The sequence below is a fragment of the Somniosus microcephalus genome, chromosome 10 (genome assembly GCF_052327205.1).
Source record: "Somniosus microcephalus isolate GS21.2 chromosome 10, FLI_Smic_1.0, whole genome shotgun sequence".
Classification (NCBI taxonomy): domain Eukaryota; kingdom Metazoa; phylum Chordata; class Chondrichthyes; order Squaliformes; family Somniosidae; genus Somniosus; species Somniosus microcephalus.
In genome coordinates this window covers 238132367-238152862 of record NC_140996.1, presented here as the reverse complement: position 1 = coordinate 238152862, position 20496 = coordinate 238132367, and the positions used below count along the sequence as shown (strand labels likewise).

Sequence of the window (20496 nt, the reverse complement as noted above, 5' to 3'; positions counted from 1 at the left end):
GCTTTACTCTGTATCTAACCCGTGCTGTCCCTGCCCTGGGAATGTGTCAGTGTTTACAGGGGGTCCCCGGGAGTGTGTCAGTATTTACAGGGTTCCCTGGTAGTGTGTCAGTGTTTACAGAGAGTCCCCGGGAGTGTGTCAGTATCTACAAGAAATCCCTTGGAGTGTGTCAGTATTTACAGTGGGTCCCCGGGAGTGTGTCAGTAATTACAGGGGGTCCCAGGGAGTGTGTCAGTTATTACAGGGGGTCCCCGGGTGTGTGTCAGTAATTAGAGGGGGTCCCAGGGAGTGTGTCAGTATTTACAGGGGGTCCCAGGGAGTGTGTCAGTAATTACAGGGGGTCCCCGGGAGTGTGTCAGTAATTACAGGGGGTCAAAGGGAGTGTGTCAGTATTTACAGGTGGTTCCCGGGAGTGTGTCAGTATTTACAGGGGGGGTCCCCGGGAGTGTGTCAGTATTTACAGGGGGGGTCCCCGGGAGTGTCAGTATTTTCAGGGAGGTCCCCGGGAGTGTGTCAGTATTTACAGGGGGGGTCCGCGGTGTTGTGTATGTACCTTTAAGGGAATATCTGGTCTTAGACTGCAGTACCGGCAGTGACCACCCCTGTATCAAAGGCCCTAGCAGGTTTCTGTAGTTTCAGTTTCAAGCTGCGTTCTTGTTCAGTAAAGTACCTGTTAAACTGTTCTCCCGAAGTCCGTGTATTATTGAGGCGCGGACTTTACAGTTGCGACGAGTAAGTTCGAACTCACCTGCAGTGTGGCATCATCTCACGGGAATCTCGCCTGAAAGGAAGGTCCTGGAAGGTCGTAGTCTGAGCAACGGGCGTCGACTGAGGGCAACCGCCCGAAGAATCCATCGGTGTTTGGAGAATTGCGGGAGACACTGTGGTTCCAGCGAATTGTGCTGGTAGCAGGTAGCGCGCTGACCCTTCCGGACTGCGGCGGGCTCAAGCTCGATCGAGCGGCTCTACAAATCGGGCCGCGCAGCGTCGCCGGGAAAAGAAAACAAGAGAGAGAGGGTGGAGCACACAGGGCGTGGTCGGTGCTCGAGAACAGGACAGCGAATAGAAATTAAATGGGGGGGAAGGAAAGCGAGACGCGACGAAGCTGCGGGTCGCCGCCATTACCCCGTAGAACGCTAGGAGCAGCGTGGCAGTAATGGGAAGAAGCAAAAGCGCGGGAGGCGCCATTTTATCCCGTTGGGGAAGAAGCAAAAGCGCGGGAGGCGCCATTTTATTCCATTGGGGAAGAAGCAAAAGCGCGGGAGGCGCCATTTTAAATCGCCCAAGATGCCGAAAAGTGGCAGTATCACTGCTTTCGACAACGAGGTAGAAGACTGGACCACGTATGTGGAAAGAATTGAAGTGTACTGCAAGGCAAATGAGGTGGCTGATGGAAAGAGGGCGTCGGTATTACTAAATCTGACGGGTGCGAGTACGTACGGCCTACTACGGAATTTAATTACCCCAGTTCAACCAATGGAGAAAAGTTTTGAGGAGATTGTTCATATCTTACAGGAACATCTAAGCCCTACACCACTGCTGATAGCAGAAAGATTCAAGTTCCATAAAAGAAACCAGCACAAAGATGAGAGCAATGCTGACTATCTTACGGAACTACGCAAGTTATCGAAGCACTGCCAGTTCGGAGCAGGACTGGCAGACACCTTACGGGATAAGTTTGTCTGCGGGCTCCAGAGTGAAGGAACCCAGAAACTACTACTTTCAAAAAAGGACCTGACGCCAGAACAGGCTTTCAGTGTGGCAGTATCCTACGAAGCAGCAGCACGGGGAGCTGCGGAAATACAACAGAAACCACAAGAATACAGCGCTAACGAAATGGCGTATGGAGCCAAAAAGTGCTATCGCTGCGGCAGAACAACCCATGAGCAGAAGGACTGCTGGTTTAAAGACAAAATATGCAGGCAATGCGGGAAAATGGGACATATAGCAAGAGTCTGCAGGTCGGGAAAGAAGACCAACATGACAAGAACTACTAAGGAACAGTACAGGAAAGTAAAGAAACTGACAGATAGTAGTTCAGAAGATCAGGAGAGTGATAAGGACTCTGGGAGCAGGCGACTAAGTTGTTTAAAGTTACACAACGTGATCGCAAAAGAAGATCACCGAACCATTTGGGTCACCCTCATGATAGCAGGGTCCCCAGTGAAGATGGAATTGGACACAGGATCAGCCCTAACTGTCATGAATCGACGAGACTATGAGCGGCTATTCTCACACATACCCTTAAAGGACACGTCCATTGTATTGAAGACATACACGGGGCAAAAGGTCTACCCCAGAGGAAAAATAAGGGTGCCAGTTGAATATAACGGAAAGGAAACACAGAAACTATACATGTATATACTACGAGATGGAGGACCACCATTATTGGGACGTGAATGGATCCGAAGACTACAATTGGATTGGCATTCCATTCTGGCACGAACTGTGACTGACAAAAAAGATGATGACGTCGCACCTGGACGTCTGTCACAAATTCTATCTGACGCGGAAGAGGTGTTCCAACAAGGACTTGGGACTCTAAAAGGAGTAAAGGCAACCATAAAGATTGAGGATAACGCAACCCCAAAATTTTTCAAGGCCAGACCGGTGCCATACGCGATACGCCCAGCTGTGGAAGCTGAACTGGAGAGTCTGGAGCATTTGGGGGTGCTGTCTAAGGTGGACTGGAGCGAGTGGGCCACACCCATCGTTCCTGTAATGAAGAAAGCATTGAGCTGCACGCCTGGGGAGCCAAGGAAGGTTCACATCTGTGGGGACTTCAAGGTGACTGTGAACCCAGTCCTGCACACAGTACAGTATCCGCTTCCGCGGATAGAAGATATTTTCGCCTCACTATCTGGAGGGAAACGTTTTACAAAGATTGACCTGGCTCAAGCGTATCTACAAATGGAGGTGGAAGAAGCATCTAGGAAATACCTCACGATAAACACTCACAAAGGCCTTTACTAGTACAATCGACTGGTATTTGGGGTAGCATCGGCCCCGGCTATGTGGCAGAGGGCAATGGAACAAGTCCTGCAAGGGATCCCGGGGACCCAGTGTTATTTGGACGACATCCTGGTTACGGGCAAAAATGACAATGAACACCTTGCCAACCTGGAACAGGTGCTCACGAGATTGCAGGAATATGGGCTATGAGCCAACCATCCCAAATGCGAGTTCTTCAGGAGACAAATCTCGTATTGTGGCCACATGATTGATGAGGAAGGGTTGCATAAGTCGCCGGACAAGATTGAGGCTGTAGTCAAGGCTCCAGCACCAGAAAATGTGTCGCAACTGCGGTCGTTCCTCGGGTTGGTGAACTACTACCATAAGTTCTTGCCGAATTTATCTACAATTCTGCACCCACTGAACGCCCTCCTTCAAACTGGTGTAACATGGAAATGGAGTGATGAGTGCAAGCGTGCCTTTCAGGAATGTAAATGCCAAATCACTTCAAAAGAAGTATTGGCCCACTACAACCCAACACTACCGATTCGGTTGGCATGTGATGCGTCACCTTATGGCATTGGAGCGGTGCTGTCACACAAATTCCGTGATGGTTCAGAGAGGCCAATAGCCTTTGCATCGCGCTCGCTAACCTCAGCTGAGCGTAACTACACCCAGATTGACAGGGAGGCCCTCAGCCTGGTGTGGGGGGTGAAGAAGTTCAATCACTATCTGCACAGGCAGAAATTCACCCTACTGACTGATCATCAACCCCTGGTCTCAATTTTTCACCCAAAGAAGGGCGTTCCGGTGATGACGGCGCAACGGCTGCAAAGATGGTCACTTTTTCTAGGGGCACATCAGTATGACATAGAGTACAAAGGTACGAAACAACATGGAAACGCTGATGGGCTGTCACGCCTACCGTTGCCTACGGCGGAAGAAGCACCTGCAGTGGACCCGGTGGAGATATTCCATGCGACCATAGTCGAATGTTTGCCTGTTACAAACGCAAGTATTGAGAAGGAAACCCGAAATGACCCGACACTCTCTCGGGTCTATGATTTGACGGTGAAGGGATGGCCAGCATATGGCGACTCACTGCCAGCATTCTCGCCAAGGAGGCAACAGCTGTCAGTGTGCCGGGGAACCTTGATGTGTGGATCCCGAGTGGTAATTCCACCCAAGTTGAGAGCTAGAGTACTCAATGAGCTTCACGAGGGTCATCTGGGAGGGGTAAAAATGAAGAGCCTAGCCAGGGCGTTTGTGTGGTGGCCGGGAATCGATAAAGAAATCGAGATATGACCAAGAGATGCACAGGATGCCAGAAGGTCCCAAACGCTCCACCACAGGCCCCGCTACATCCATGGGAGTGGCCCTTATCTCCATGGCAACGGGTACACATTGATTTCGCTGGTCCATTTATGGACTCAATGGGCTAAAAATTCACTATGGCCCCGCCAGGTCTTTAGTGCCCGAAATTTAGTGCTCAGCCGGATTCCCGTAGCGCCCGCCTGAAATTCAGTTGCGCCGCCCCAAGACGGAGGCGGGCGCTATTGCAGGGTTTGGCCGCCTCGTTTGGGGCGATGAAAGTCAGTTTCAGGCGTCCAGCTGCCGCTGCGGCACCCGATGCGGTGCGACAGGCTGGGGTACTGCAGGCCTCCTCCTTCTCTTAAGGAGGAGCTGCCTGCAGCCGTGAGATCGCCGCTGGATTCCCCCGGCAAATGAGCCCGGCACCACGGAGAAGTGCCGGGCTCGCGGGAGTCAGACATCAATGCCGCGGGGGGGTGGTGCAGGAGTCCGGGGAGGGAGGTGCGGCCAGGCGGCCGCCTGGAAAGCAGCCGGCCGCCCCTCCACCTTTATGCGCCGGCCTCTCGGAGCTGCAAGGCACCGTTTTTTAAACGCTGTTTGCGGCCGCCACGGGCGAGGCGGCCGGCACGGAATCGCATTGGAACCGGGGCGCTGCGCACACCGATGACGTCATCGGTGCCGGCGCAGCGCTACCGGCTAACGCCGATGTTAGGGACCAACTGAATTTCGGGCGCTAAAAAACTTCCGGCGCAAACCACTTTATAGCCAATAAGTGGGCGCAAACGCGACTGAATTTCTAGGCCAATATTTCTAATCGCTGTGGACACCCATTCGAAATGGCCAGAGGTCATTAAAATGTCCTCCACCACCGCGGAGAAAACTATTGCAGTCCTAAGGACCATCTTCGCCAGGAATGGGTTGCCAGAACAGATCTGTTCCGACAATGGCCCACAGTTTGTGTCTGAGGATTTCCGGAGGTTCCTGAAGAATAATGGGGTGAAACATTACACATCTGCCCCATATCATCCAGCCACAAATGGATTGGCTGAGAGGTTTGTTCAGACCTTTAAAAAGGCCATAAAGGCAATGTATAATGACGACATACCACTGCAACACAAGGCGGATAACTTCCTGTTTGCTTACCGGAATGCGACACATGCAGTAACCAACCAAACTCCAGCCGTACTGTTTTTCAACCAGAGACTAAGATGTCGCTTGGATTTGCTCAAACCAAACATAAGACGAGATGTTGAGGATAAGCAGTTCCAGCACATCAATGAGAAGCCAACCAGGAGCTTCAAGATAGGGCAACCAGTCTTGGCCCGCGACTACCGAACAGAAAAATGGCAGCCAGGCACGATATGCACACAGCAGGGACCACTAATGTACACAGTGGACATTGGAGAGAGCATCGTGAGACGCCATGCTGACCAGATTCTAGAGTCACAGGAACAAGCCAAACCTGTACCACAAGCATGTGCACCTGGTAATGAGCCCGAAGTACAGATTGCGTCTACCTCAGAAGCAGGGGTATTGGAAGCTGACGAACCAGCCAATGACAATGAGCCAGAATTGACTCCACCGCCAGAACAGGATACTCGAGAAAGGCGCTATCCAGTCCGGATCAGGAAGCCTCCTCAAAGACTGAACTTATAAATGACTATTTCAGTTGATGTATATATTACTGAGAAAATTGTAATTGTAATTAGTTATTATTTAGTTGTTAAATGAATGTTATGTACTGTTTATCTAAAAGGGGAGGAATTGTTGTGTATGTACCTTTAAGGGACAGTACCAGCAGTGACCACCCCTGTATAAAAGGCCCTAGCAGGTTTCTGTAGTTTCAGTTTCAAGCTGCCTCTTGTTCAGTAAAGTACCTGTTAAACTGTTCTCCCGAAGTCCGTGCATTATTGAGGTGCGGACTTTACACGTGGGAGTGTGTCAGTATTTACAGGGGGTCCCCGGGAGTGTGTCAGTATTTACAGGGGGTCCCCGGGAGTGTGTCAGTATTTACAGGGGGTCCCCGGGAGTGTGTCAGTATTTACAGGGGGTCCCCGGGAGTGTGTCAGTATTTACAGGGGGTCCCCGGGAGTGAGTCAGTATTTACAGGGAGTCCCCGGGAGTGTGTCAGTATTTACAGGGGGTCCCCGGGAGTGTGTCAGTATTTACAGGGGGTCCCCGGGAGTGTGTCAGTATTTACAGGGGGTCCCCGGGAGTGTGTCAGTATTTACAGGGGGTCCCCGGGAGTGTGTCAGTATTTACAGGGGGTCCCCGGGAGTGTGTCAGTATTTACAGGGGGTCCCCGGGAGTGTGTCAGTATTACAGGGGGTCCCCGGGAGTGTGTCAGTATTTACAGGGGGTCCCCGGGAGTGTGTCAGTATTTACAGGGGGTCCCCGGGAGTGTGTCAGTATTTACAGGGGGTCCCCGGGAGTGTGTCAGTATTTACAGGGGGTCCCCGGGAGTGTGTCAGTATTTACAGGGGGTCCCCGGGAGTGTGTCAGTATTACAGGGGGTCCCCGGGAGTGTGTCAGTATTTACAGGGGGTCCCCGGGAGTGTGTCAGTATTTACAGGGGGTCCCCGGGAGTGTGTCAGTGTTTACAGGGGGTCCCCGGGAGTGTGTCAGTGTTTACAGGGGGTCCCCGGGAGTGTGTCAGTGTTTACAGGGGGTCCCCGGGAGTGTGTCAGTATTACAGGGGGTCCCCGGGAGTGTGTCAGTATTCACTGTGGGTGTGTCAGTATTCACTGTGGGTGTGTCAGTATTCACTGTGGGTGTGTCAGTATTCACTGTGGGTGTGTCAGTATTCACTGTGGGTGTGTCAGTATTCACTGTGGGTGTGTCAGTGTTCACTGGGTGTGTCAGTATTCCCTGTGGGTGTGTCAGTATTCACTGGGTGTGTCAGCATTCACTGGGTGTGTCAGTATTCACTGGGTGTGTCAGTATTCACTGGGTGTGTCAGTATTCACTGGGTGTGTCAGTATTCACTGTGGGTGTGTCAGTATTCACTGGGTGTGTCAGTATTCCCTGTGGGTGTGTCAGTATTCACTGGGTGTGTCAGTATTCCCTGTGGGTGTGTCAGTATTCCCTGTGGGTGTGTCAGTATTCACTGGGTGTGTAAGTATTGTGGTAAACCACTTTTATCGTTCACTATCGTTACACTATGGTTATCACTGTTTATATCGTTACAACAGTGTAAACAGTGATAACCATAGTGCATCACTACACAAGGTCACCTCTTGTCACGCTGTTATACCTGGGCTGACCACAGCTGACTCCGCCCATGGCTCCGCCTGCTTGCCCAGGTATAAAGGTGGTCGACTGGCTGGTATTCCTCCTTGTTGGATCCGATCACCCACGAGGGTGGGCTCTGTTATTTAGCCAATAAAAACCTACAGTTACAAACTTAACTCGTCGCTATTCATGAACTGAATTGATAGGTATATCAATTTTATTGGCTAAATTTTGAAATGTCTACAACGGAGCAGCCAAACGACCAGTCAGACGTACAGCCTCAGCCAAATGGCCATCTACAACAGCCCCAGCAGCCGGCCTGGCTACGAGCCCTCCGGCCGCCGTACCTGGATCTAAACCCACAGGCTGCGAATTCAGCCCTCGACTTCGAACACTGGCTGAGCTGCTTCGAAGCCTACCTGGGAGAATCCGGCGTGCCTCCGGCATCCAAACTAAGAGTTCTGACCGCTCAGGTGAGCCCTAAAGTATTTGCACTCATCCGGGACATTGCCACATACGAGGACGCCCTCAACCTGCTAAAAGAACTGTATCGGAGCCCTGTAAACTCAATGTACGCCAGGCATCTCCTAAGATCCCGCTCGCAACAGCCAGGAGAGTCGGTTGATGATTGCTTACGGGCGCTGCAAATACTCGGCAGGGACTGTGACTTTAAAGCCGTAACAGCTGCAGAACATACAGATGGAAACATCCGAGATGCCTTCGTGAAAGGCCTTCGGTCAGACTACTCACGGCAAAGACTGCTGGAATCAAAGGACCTCGACCTGAAAACAGCTGCTACCCTCGCTCGCTCCTTGGAAGTGGCCCATCGGGACCTCGAGGCGTACTCCAGGTACTGTGCTGCGCGACCCTGGGACTCGGGCCCGACTCCGGCCGCAATACCCCTCGCACCGCCGCCTCTGGGACCTACCACAGCGTCGGTGTCCCGGAACCGATCGGGACCGCCACCCCCGGTACCGGCTGCGACATCAGAGCCCCGCGATCGGGCCGCCAGCTGCTTCTTCTGTGGCCAGGCGAAACACCCGAGGGCGCGCTGCCCTGCAAGAAACGCGACCTGCTCCGACTGCCACAAGAAAGGCCACTTCGCGAAGGCCTGCAGGGGGAAAGCCACAGACGCCAGCAGTGCCTCATGCGAGTTGTGGGGCGGCCATCTTTCATCAAGGCCACAGATGCCAGTATCCCCTCGTGTGAGTCGTGGGGGCAGCCATCTTTGATCAAGGCCACCGACGCCAGCAGTGCCTCATGTGAGTTGTGGGGGTGGCCATCTTCTCCGCCATCTTATTCAACGTCGTGGGCACCGCCATTTTGTTCACCACACTCGACCGCCACCTTGTCTCCAGACCCGACCACCGCCTCACCCGCAGACTACAGCAGCTCGCTCAGCCATACACTAGCCTCCGTCACACTTGACCAAGCTCGCCTGCATCACCTGTCCAAGTCCATGATGGACATCAAAGTAAACGGCCACGCCACGACCTGCCTGTTCGACAGCGGAAGCACGGAGAGTTTCATCCATCCAGACACGGTGAGCCACTACTCCCTCACTGTCCGGCCAACGCGCAACCGGATCTCGATGGCGTCGAGGTCCCATTCTACAGACATCAGCGGCTACTGTGTTGTGACCGTGTCGGTTAGGGGCACGGAGGATAAAAATTTTAAACTTCTCGTCCTGCCCCAGCTCTGCGCTGCCGTCCTACTAGGGCTGGATTTCCAATGCCACCTTCAAAGTGTCACTTTGGCATACGGTGGACCCCTCCCCCCCACTCACAGTCTGCTACCAGCAGCTTTCAAACCGCCCACCGCGTACCACCTGCGGCCTATCCACCCTCAAGGTCCCGCCCCCCTCCCTGTTCGCTAACCTCACCCGCGACTGTAAACCCGTCGCTACCAAGAGCAGGCGGTACAGCGCCGGGGACAGAGCTTTTATTAGCTCTGAGGTGCAGCGTCTCCTGAAGGAGGGCTTCATCGAGGGGAGCACCAGCCCCTGGCGTGCCCAGGTCGTAGTCGTTAAGACCGGCAATAAAAACCGCCTGGTCATCGACTACAGCCAAACCATAAACCGGTACACCCAGCTGGACGCATACCCCCTTCCCCGCATATCTGATATGGTCAATCAGATTGCACAGTACCGGGTATTCTCTACCATTGACCTTAAGTCGGCCTATCACCAACTCCCTATCCGCCCTGAGGACCGCCAGGCCGCCTCTACCACTTCCTTAGGGTTCCCTTCGGCGTCACCAACGGGATTTCGGTCTTCCAAAGGGAGATGGACCGGATGGTTGACCAGAACGGGCTGCATGCCACGTTCCCTTATCTAGATAACGTCACCATCTGCGGCCGCGACCGGCAGGACCATGATAATCTGGAGAGATTCCTCCGTACGGCCCAACGGCTGAACCTCACCTACAATAAGGAGAAATGTGTGTTTAACACCTCGCGTCTTGCCATCCTCAGCTGCGTAGTAGAGAACGGAGTCATCGGCCCCGACCCCGAAAGAATGCGCCCCCTCATGGAGCTTCCCCTCCCCCACTGTCCAAAGGCGCTGAAGAGAACCCTGGGGCTCTTCGCCTACTATGCCCAATGGGTGCCCAATTATGCGGACAAAGCCAGACCCCTCATGAAGTCCACCTCCTTCCCCCTGACGGCAGAAGCATGCGCAGCCTTCTCCCTCATAAAGGGAGACATTGCTAAGGCCACAATGCACGCGGTGGATGAGTCTATCCCTTTCCAAGTGGAGAGCGATGCATCCGACTTCGCCCTAGCTGCAACCCTTAACCAGGCGGGGAGACCTGTGGCCTTCTTCTCAAGGACCCTCCAGGGCCCTGAGATCCGACACTCTTCGGTCGAGAAGGAGGCCCAGGCGATCGTGGAGGCAGTACGACACTGGAGGCATTACCTGGCAGGCAAACGATTTACCCTCCTCACCGACCAGCGTTCGGTCGCTTTTATGTTTAATAACAAGCTGAGGGGCAAAATCAAGAACGACAAGATCTTGAGGTGGAGAATCGAGCTCTCCACCTATGATTATGATATCTTGTACCGGCCTGGTAAACTGAACAAACCCCCAACGCGCAAATTGATAGACTGCAGACCCTCCACAACGACCTCTGCCACCCCGGGGTCACCAGACTTCACTTCATTAAGGCCCGCAACCTGCCCTACTCCATCGAGGAGGTCAGGACCATGACCAGGAACTGCCAAACCTGTGCCGAATGCAAACCGCATTTCTTTAGGCCGGACAGAGCAAGCCTGATCAAGGCCACCCGCCCCTTCGAGCGCTTGAGCATCGATTTTAAGGGGCCCCTCCCGTCCTCTGACCGTAATGTGTACTTCCTCAACATCATTGATGAGTACTCCCGTTTCCCCTTTGCCTTCCCCTGCCCAGACATGACCAGTACCACGGTCATCAAATGCCTGAACGACCTCTTCGCCTTGTTCGGGTTCCCGAACTATATACATAGCGACCGGGGCTCATCCTTCATGAGCGAGGAACTTCGTCAGTTCCTACTAGCGAGAGGCATTGCTGCAAGCAGGACCACCAGCTACAACCCCCGAGGGAACGGCCAGGTGGAAAGAGAGAACGCGACTGTCTGGAAGGCCGTTCTCTTAGCCTTAAAGTCTAAGGGCCTCCCAACCTCTCGCTGGCAGGAAGTCCTCCCGGCAGTGCTGCATTCCATCCGGTCACTGCTTTGCAGTGCCATTAACGCCACCCCCCATGAACGAATGTTTGTTTTCCCCAGGAAGTCGACTACGGGAACCTCGCTACCAACATGGCTGACTTCTCCGGGGCCCGTCTTGCTGCGAAAGCACGTGAGGGCCCATAAAACGGACCCCCTGGTCGAGAGGGTGGACCTCCTGCACGCCAACCCTCAGTACGCCTATGTGGCATACCCAGACGGGCGGGAGGACACAGTCTCCTTACGAGACCTCGCACCCTCGGGCACCCCTGAGACACCACCGTTACACCCCCCCCCCCCCCCCCACCACCCCCCCAAATCCAGCCCAGGTAGACGGCATGCCGGAACCCCACGAGCCTTCGCCGACCACGCAGACACCAGCATTAACATCGGATACTGCAACACCGCCGCCGCTGCTGCGCCGATCAGAAAGGCTTACGAGGCCTCCGGACAGACTGACATACCCGAACTGGTAGTACACTTCACCCCGCCGGACTCAAATTTAAACAAGGTGAATGTGGTAAACCACTTTTATCGTTCACTATCGTTACACTATGGTAATCACTCTTTATATCGTTACACTATGGTTATCACTGTTTACACTGTTGTATCACTACACAAGGTCACCTCTTGTCACGCTGTTATACCTGGGCTGACCACAGCTAACTCCGCCCATGGCTCCGCCTGCTTGCCAAGGTATAAAGGTGGTCGACTGGCTGGTATTCCTCCTTGTTGGATCTGATCACCCACGAGGGTGGGCTCTGTTATTTAGCCAATAAAAACCTATAGTTACTAACTTAACTCGTCGCTTTTCATGAACTGAATTGATAGGTATATCAAGTATTCACTGTGGGTGTGTCAGTATTCCCTGTGGGTGTGTCAGTATTCACTGTGGGTGTGTCAGTATTCCCTGGGTGTGTCAGTATTCCCTGGGTGTGTCAGTATTCCTTGGGTGTGTCAGTATTCCCTGTGGGTGTGTCAGTATTCCCTGTGGGTGTGTCAGTATTCACTGTGGGTGTGTCAGTATTCCCTGGGTGTGTCAGTATTCCCTGGGTGTGTCAGTATTCCTTGGGTGTGTCAGTATTCCCTGGGTGTGTCAGTATTCCCTGTGGGTGTGTCAGTATTCACTGTGGGTGTGTCAGTATTCCCTGGGTGTGTCAGTATTCCCTGTGGGTGTGTCAGTATTCCTTGGGTGTGTCAGTATTCCCTGGGTGTGTCAGTATTCCCTGTGGGTGTGTCAGTATTCCCTGTGGGTGTGTCAGTATTCACTGTGGGTGTGTCAGTATTCACTGTGGGTGTGTCAGTATTCCCTGTGAGTGTGTCAGTATTCCCTGTGGGTGTGTCAGTATTCACTGGGTGTGTCAGTATTCCTTGGGTGTGTCAGTATTCCCTGGGTGTGTCAGTATTCCCTGTGGGTGTGTCAGTATTCCCTGTGGGTGTGTCAGTATTCACTGTGGGTGTGTCAGTATTCACTGTGGGTGTGTCAGTATTCCCTGGGTGTGTCAGTATTCCCTGTGGGTGTGTCAGTATTCCCTGTGGGTGTGTCAGTATTCACTGTGGGTGTGTCAGTATTCCCTGTGGGTGTGTCAGTTATCACTGTGGGTGTGTCAGTATTCCCTGGGTGTGTCAGTATTCACTGTGGGTGTGTCAGTATTCACTGTGAGTGTGTCAGTATTCCCTGTGGTGTGTCAGTATTCACTGGGTGTGTCAGTATTCACTGTGGGTGTGTCAGTATTCCCTGGGTGTGTCAGTATTCCCTGTGAGTGTGTCAGTATTCACTGTGGGTGTGTCAGTATTCCCTGTGAGTGTGTCAGTATTCCCTGTGGGTGTGTCAGTATTCACTGTGGGTGTGTCAGTATTCACTGTGGGTGTGTCAGTATTCCCTGTGAGTGTGTCAGTATTCCCTGTGGGTGTGTCAGTATTCCCTGTGAGTGTGTCAGTATTCACTGGGTGTGTGTCAGTATTCCCTGTGAGTGTGTCAGTATTCACTGGGTGTGTGTCAGTATTCCCTGTGAGTGTGTCAGTATTCCCTGGGTGTGTCAGTATTCCCTGGGTGTGTCAGTATTCCCTGTGGGTGTGTCAGTATTCACTGTGGGTGTGTCAGTATTCACTGTGGGTGTGTCAGTATTCACTGGGTGTGTCTGTATTCACTGTGGGTGTGTCTGTATTCCCTGGGTGTGTCAGTATTCACTGTGGGTGTGTCAGTATTCACTGTGGGTGTGTCAGTATTCACTGTGGGTGTGTCTGTATTCACTGTGGGTGTCTCAGTATTCACCGTGGGTGTGTCAGTATTCCCTGTGGGTGTGTCAGTATTCACTGTGGGTGTGTCAGTATTCACTGTGGGTGTGTCAGTATTCCCTGGGTGTGTCAGTATTCCCTGTGGGTGTGTCAGTATTCCCTGTGGGTGTGTCAGTATTCCCTGTGGGTGTGTCAGTATTCACTGTGGGTGTGTCAGTATTCCCTGTGGGTGTGTCAGTATTCACTGTGGGTGTGTCAGTATTCACCGGGTGTGTCAGTATTCACTGTGGGTGTGTCAGTATTCACTGTGGGTGTGCCTGTATTCACTGTGGGTGTGTCAGTATTCACTGTGGGTGTGTCAGTATTCACCGGGTGTGTCAGTATTCACTGTGGGTGTGTCAGTATTCCCTGTGGGTGTGTCAGTATTCACCGGGTGTGTCTGTATTCACTGTGGGTGTGTCAGTATTCCCTGTGGGTGTGTCAGTATTCACCGGGTGTGTGTGATTTTGCAGGGAGTTACCTGGTGCAGAGCTGTTGATCCCCAGGAGCGGCGAATGGCCAGTTTCTCAGCCGGAGACTGGAGAATCGGTGGTGGAAATGCTGGCAAAGTACAGCCACTTGGGCAAGACCAAATTCTACTACCTGAACATCAGCCCAAACCAGCAGTTCAGGTATCAACAGAGAGAGAGTAAGAAAGGAGCTGGTTACCAGACAGCAGAGTCACGGTTCGCGATATGTTTGTGATTTATAACCGTGAATTTGTGTTTTCTATCCAGTTGTAACCAGAGAATCTCCTGCAACGGCTTCTCTTCCCACTCCCGCACTGTTACCTCTGGGGTCCCCCGAGGATCTATCCTTGGCCCCCTCCTATTTCTCATCTACATGTTGCCCCTCGGCGACATCATCCGAAAACACAGTGGCCTAGAAATTCATTGTAGCCACTTTTGGGGCGGTAAAGTCGGGGCGGCCGCTAAAATTTGCGGCCGCCGCCAAATCGAGGCCACTTCTCCGATATTCATCAGCTTCGCCCTAAGAGTTTGCTCGAGCGCTAAAACTGGCGCTGCAACGCCTCTCTTTAGGCGCTAAGCCGGCGGGCCGGGGCCCTCGCCCCCTCCCCCCTCCCCCGCCCCTCCCCCCCCCCGCCCCCTCCCCCTCCCCCCCTCCCCTTCCTCCTCCCCCTCCCCCCCCTCCCCCTCCCCTTCCTTCTCCCCCTCCCCTTCCTCCTCCCCCTCCCCCTCCCCCTCCCCCTCCCCTTCCTCCTCCCCCTCCTTCTCCCCCTCCCCTCCCCTTCCCCTTCCCCTTCCCCCTCCCCTCCCTCTTCCCCCTCCCCCCTCCCCCCTCCCCCTCCCTCTTCCCTCTTCCCCCTCCCTCTTCCCCCGCCCCCTCCCTCCTCCCCCGCCCCCTCCCCTTCCTCCGCCCCCTCCCTCCCCTTCCTCCGCCCCCTCCCCCTCCCCCGCCCCCTTCCTCCTCCCCCTTCCCCTCCCTCTTCCCCTCCCCCTCCCTCTTCCCCTCCCTCTTCCCCTCCCCCTCCCTCTTCTCCTTCCCTCTTCCCCTTCCCTCCCTCTTCCCCCTTCCCTCCCTCTTCCCCCTCCCCCTCCCCTTCCCCCTCCCTCTTCCTCTTCCTCCTCCCGTCTTTCTTCTTCTTCTTGCCGGCTCGCGCGCCCAACTGAATTTCTAGGCCAGTGTCAGTTTCCACGTGTACACTGACGACACCCAGCTCTACCTCACAACCACTTCTCTCGACCCCTCCACGGTCTTTAAATTATCCAGTTCTGGATGAGCAGACATTTCCTCTCACGAAATATTGGGAAGACCAAAGCCATTGTCTTCGGCCCCGCCACAAACTCCGTTCCCGAGCCACTGACTCCATCCCTCTCCCTAACATCTGTCTGAGGCTGAACCACACTGTTCGTAACCTTGGTGTCATATTTGACCCTGAAATGAGCTTCCGACCACATCCGCAGCATAACTAAGACTGCCTACTTCCACCTCTGTAACATCGCCAGTCTCTGCCCTTGCCTCAGCTCATCCGCTGCTGAAACCCTCATCCATGCCTTTGTTACCTCTAGACTTGACTATTCCAACACAATCCTGGCCGGCCTCCCACATTCCACCCTACGTAAACTTGAGGTCATCCAAAACCCTGCTGCCCGTGTCCTAACTCGCACCGAGTCCCGTTCACCCATCACCCCCTGTGCTCACTGACCCACATTGGCTCACAGTTAAGCAATGCCTCAATTTCAAATTCTCATCCTTGTTTTTAAATCCCTCCATGGCCTCGCCCCTCTCCATCTCTGTGATCTCCTCCAGCCCTACAAGCCCCCGAGATATCTGCGTTCCTCCAATTCTGGCCTCTTGAACATCCCTGATTTTAATCGCTCCACCATTGGCGGCCGTGCCTTCAGCTGCCTGGGCCCCGAGCTCTGGAATTCCCTCCCTAAACCTCTCCGCCTCTCTCTCCTCCTTTAAGACGCTCCTTAAAACCGACCTCTTTCACCAAGTTTTTGGTCACCTGCCCTAATTTCTCCTTCTGCGGCTCGGTGTCAAATTATTTGCCTTATAATTACTCCAGTGAAGCACCTTGGGACGTTTTGCTAGGTTAAAGGCGCTGTATAAATACAAGTTGTTGCTGTTGGTGTTTTAATATTTTGTGTTTTTCATAAAATCATACAGCACAGAAAGAGGCCATTCAGCCCATCATGCCTGTGCCGGCTCTTTGAAAGAGCTCTCCAGTTAGCCCCACTCCCCCCGCTCTTTCCCCATGGCCCTGATGATCTGAAAGCTTGCCCCCCCCTCACGCCTCGGTGTGGTATTACACAGCACCTTCCCCGATCCCAGGGGCGGTTGGGGCTGCAGTTGGCCTCAGTGCACTGGGCTGGGGAGAGGGGGAAAGTAAATCAGCCGCGACCCCTGCTCCCGATCAGTGGAATGTGCTGTCGGACGAGGGCGGGATTAAGGGGATATTTGTTCACCCAGAGGGTGGTGGGAGTCTGGAACTCACTGCCTGAAAGGGTGGTAGAGGCAGGAACCCTAACCACATTTAAAAAGTACTTGGATGTGCACTTGCGATGCTCTAACCTGCAGGGCTACGGACCGAGAGCTGGGAAGTGGGATTAGGCTGGATAGCTTTTTGTTGGCCGGCGCGGACACGATGGGCCGAAATGGCCTCCTTCCGTGCTGTAACTTTCTATGATTCTATTAAGCTCGGCCGCGATGCTCCCTGTGGTCGAATCACCCGCTGACAGTCACTGTCTAGAGTCTCACATGACTGGCCACTGGGGAGAGGGTCCTGAGGGCAGCCCGATGGAGCAGGGAGGAAGGCGGAGAATGGGCTGGCATTCAGGAAGGTCGCAAATGTAACACCGCTATTCAAGAGAGGAGGGAGAGAGAAAGCAGAGAACTACAGGCCAGTTAGCCTAACATCAGTCATCGGGAAAATGCTGGAATCCATTGTTAAGGAAATGGCAGAGCACTTCGAAAATCATAACATGGTTTTATGAAAGGGAAATCGTGTTTAACAAATTTATTAGCATTGTGTAGCATTAGAAAGGAGAAACGTGGTGCACAATAGAGTGGGAGATACAGATAGCACTAGAGTAAGAGGTAGCACATTACAACAGCGACTACACTTCAAAAGTACTTAGTTGGCTGTAAAGCGCTTTGAGACGTTCGGTGGTCGTGAAAGGCGCTACAGAAATGCAAGTCTTTCTTTAGTACTGTATTAAGTGGGGTCAGACTAAGAAAATACAGGAAGGTCTAAGATAGGTTTACAGGGCATGTGTGTAAACGCACGAAGCGTGGTGAATAAGGTTGGTGAGCCGCAGGCGCAAATAACCACCTGGGAATATGATGTCATGGCGATAACGCAGACCTGGCTTAAAAAAGGGCAGGAATGGGTTCTAAATATTCCTGGATATAAGGTGTTCAGGAAAGATAGGGAAGAAAAGAAAGGAGGTGGGGTGGCAGTATTGATTAAGGAGAATGTTACAGTGCTGGAGAGAGAGGATGGCCTGGAGGGGTCAAGGACAGAATCCATTTGGTTAGAGTTTAGAAACAATCGAGGTGCCATTACACTACTAGGTGTATTCTATAGGCCACCAACTAGTGCGAAGGATGTAGAGGAGCAAATTTGCAGGGAAATTACAGAGAGGTGCAAGAACTAGAGAGTAGCGATAATGGGGGACTTCAACTATCCTAATATAGACTGGGATAGTAATAGTGTAAGGGGCAGAGAGGAGGAAGAATTTCTGAAGTCTGTTCAGGAGAAATTTCTTGATCAGTACGTTTCCAGCCCAACGAGGAAGGAGGCTTTGCTGGATCTGGTTCAGGGGAATGAGGTGGGTCAAGTAGAGTGTCAGTGGGGGAACAGTGATCATAGTATCATAAGGTTTAGATTAGCTATGGAAAAGAACCGGGAGCAATCTAGAGTAAAAATACTTAGTTGGAGGAGGGCCAATTTCAATGGCCCATGTAAATTGGAATCAAAGATTGGCAGGCAAAACTGTGAACAGTGGGCTGTCTTTAAAGAGGAGATGGCTCGGGTACAGTCGAGGTACATTCCCACGTGGGGGAAAGGTAGGGCAACCAAAGTCAGAACTCCCTGGATGATGAAAGAGATAGAGTGTAAGATAAAGCAGAAAAAAGGGACAGATGTCAGGTTGAGAATACATCTGAGAATCAGGCTGAATATAAAAAGTTCAGAGGGAAGTGAAAAAGGAAATAAGAGGGGCAAAGAGAGGGTATGAGAATAGATTGGCAGCCAACATAAAAAGGAATCCAAAAGTCTTCTACAGGCATATAAATAATAAATGGGTACTAAGAGGAGGGGTGGGGCCGATTAGGGACCAAACAGGAGACCTACGCATGGAGGCAGAGGGTATGGCTGAGGTACTAAACGAGTACTTTGCATCTGTCTTTACCAAGAAAGAGGATGCTGCCATAGACATCGTGAAAGAGGAGGTAGTGGAGACACTGGTTGGGATAAAAATTGTTGAAGAGGAGGGACTAGAAAGGCTGGCTGTACTTAAATTAGATAAGTCACCAGGACCAGATGGGATGCATCCTAGGATGCTGAGGGAAGTGAAGGAAGAAATTGCGGAGGTACTGGCCATAATCTTCCAATCCTCCATCGATACGGGGGTGGTGCCAGAGGACTGGAGAATTGCAAATGTTACACCCTTGTTCAAAAAAGGGTGTAAAAATAAACCCAGCAACTACAGGCCAGTCAGTTTAACCTCGGTAGTGGGGAAGCTTTTAGAAACAGTAATCAGGGACAAAATTAACAGTCACTTGGACAAGTGTGGATTAATTAAGGAAAGCCAGCACGGATTTGTTAAAGGCAAATCTTGTTTAACTAACTTGATTGAATTTTTGATGAGGTAACAGAGAGGGTTGATGAGGGTAATGCGGTTGACGTGGTGTACATGGATTTCCAAAAGGCGTTCGACAAAGTGCCACATAATAGGCTTGCCAGCAACGTTGAAGCCCATGGAATAAAAGGGACAGTGGCAGCATGGATACAGAATTGGCTCCGTGACAGGAAACAGAGAGTAGTGGTGAACGGTTGTTTTTCGGACTGGAGGAAGGTATACAGTGGTGTTCCCCAGGGGTCGGTTCTAGGACCACTGCTTTTCTTGATATATGTTAATGACTTGGATGTGGGTGTACAGGGCACAATTTCAAAATTTGCAACTGACACAAAACTTGGAAGTATAGTGAACAGTGAGGAGGAGAGTGATAATAATAATAAATCAACTTTATTGTCATTGTTAGTGCACAAGTGCAGTACAACGAAATGTAAGCTTGCGGCTCCCGAGAGTGTACATTTTGATTAAGACATTTAACATACATTTGGCTTGTAACATAAACATAAACATAATAAAGTGCATTGGCAGATGTGCAGGCTTTAGAGTTTATTTGCAGAGTTCAGTAGGACGACAGCCCTGGGAAAGAAGCTGTTCCTAAATCTGGTCGTTCGGGTGCGAATGCATCTGTAGCGTCTCCCAGATGGCAGGGGGGCGAACAAACTGTGGCTGGGGTGGGTAGGGTCTTTGATGATGGTCAGTGACCTCCGTAAACAGCGTTTCTGATAGATGTTCTCAATGGTCGGTAGCCGGGTGCCAGTAATGCGTTGGGCAGTTTTGACTACCCGCTGCAGGGCTTTCCGGTCATAGGAGCTACAGCTGCCATACCATACTGTGATACAGTTCGTCAGGGTGCTCTCTATTGTGCAGCGGTAAAAGTTAGAGAGGATCAGGGGTGACAGGTTACATCCCTTCAGCCTCCTTAGGAAATATAGGCGCTGCTGGGCCTTCTTCACCAGAGAGGAGGTATTGAGGGACCAGGAGAGGTCTTCCGAGATGTGGACTCCGAGGAACTTAAAGCTGTCCACCCTTTCCACCACAGCCCCATTGACGTGGATGGGGGTGTGTCTTCCGCCTTTAGACTTCCTGAAGTCCACAATGATTTCCTTGGTTTTCTTGCTGTTAAGGGCCAGGTTGTTATCGGCGCACCACTTCATGAGGTGCTGGACCTCCTCCCTGAAGGCTGACTCATCGTTGTTGGTGATCTGGCCTACCACCATGGTATCATCCGCAAACTTGATGATGGTGTTGGAACCATGAACAGCCACACAGTCGTGGGTGAAGAGGGAGTAGAGGAGGGGGCTCAGCACACAACCTTGTGGGGCCCCGGTGTTCAGGGTCGGCGGGGGAGGTGTGGTTACCTAATTTGACAGACTGGGGTCTGTTAGTTAGGAAGTCCAGGGTCCAGTTGCAGAGGGAAGTGTTCAGGCCAAGAGAGTGTGGAGTTTGTTGGGGACGATAGTGTTGAATGCTGAGCTGTAGTCTATGAACAGCATTCTGATGTAGGTCTCTTTACCGTCTAAGTGTTTCAATGCAGAATGTAGAGCAGTTGTGATTGCATCCTCCGTTGATCTGTTTGCACGATAGGCAAACTGGTGTTGGTCAAGAGAGGCGGGAACACTGGCTTTGATGTGAGCCAGGACCAGTCTCTCGAAACACTTCATTATGATGGGTGTGAATGCGACAGGTCGATAGTCGTTCAGACA

The 20496-nt window shown here is 52.3% G+C and overlaps 1 protein-coding gene across 1 annotated transcript in view; it reads left to right on the top strand.

Moving 5' to 3' along the window:
* Positions 1–20496, top strand: part of LOC147112206 (dynein heavy chain domain-containing protein 1-like) — a gene marked incomplete at its 5' end in the record, with an annotated part of 46131 nt that overhangs the window by 4306 nt on the left and 21329 nt on the right. The window contains one exon of the mRNA XM_085998328.1: positions 13940–14098. Coding sequence (XP_085854454.1) covers positions 13940–14098 — 159 coding nt within the window. The remainder of the gene's footprint in view (positions 1–13939; positions 14099–20496) is intronic.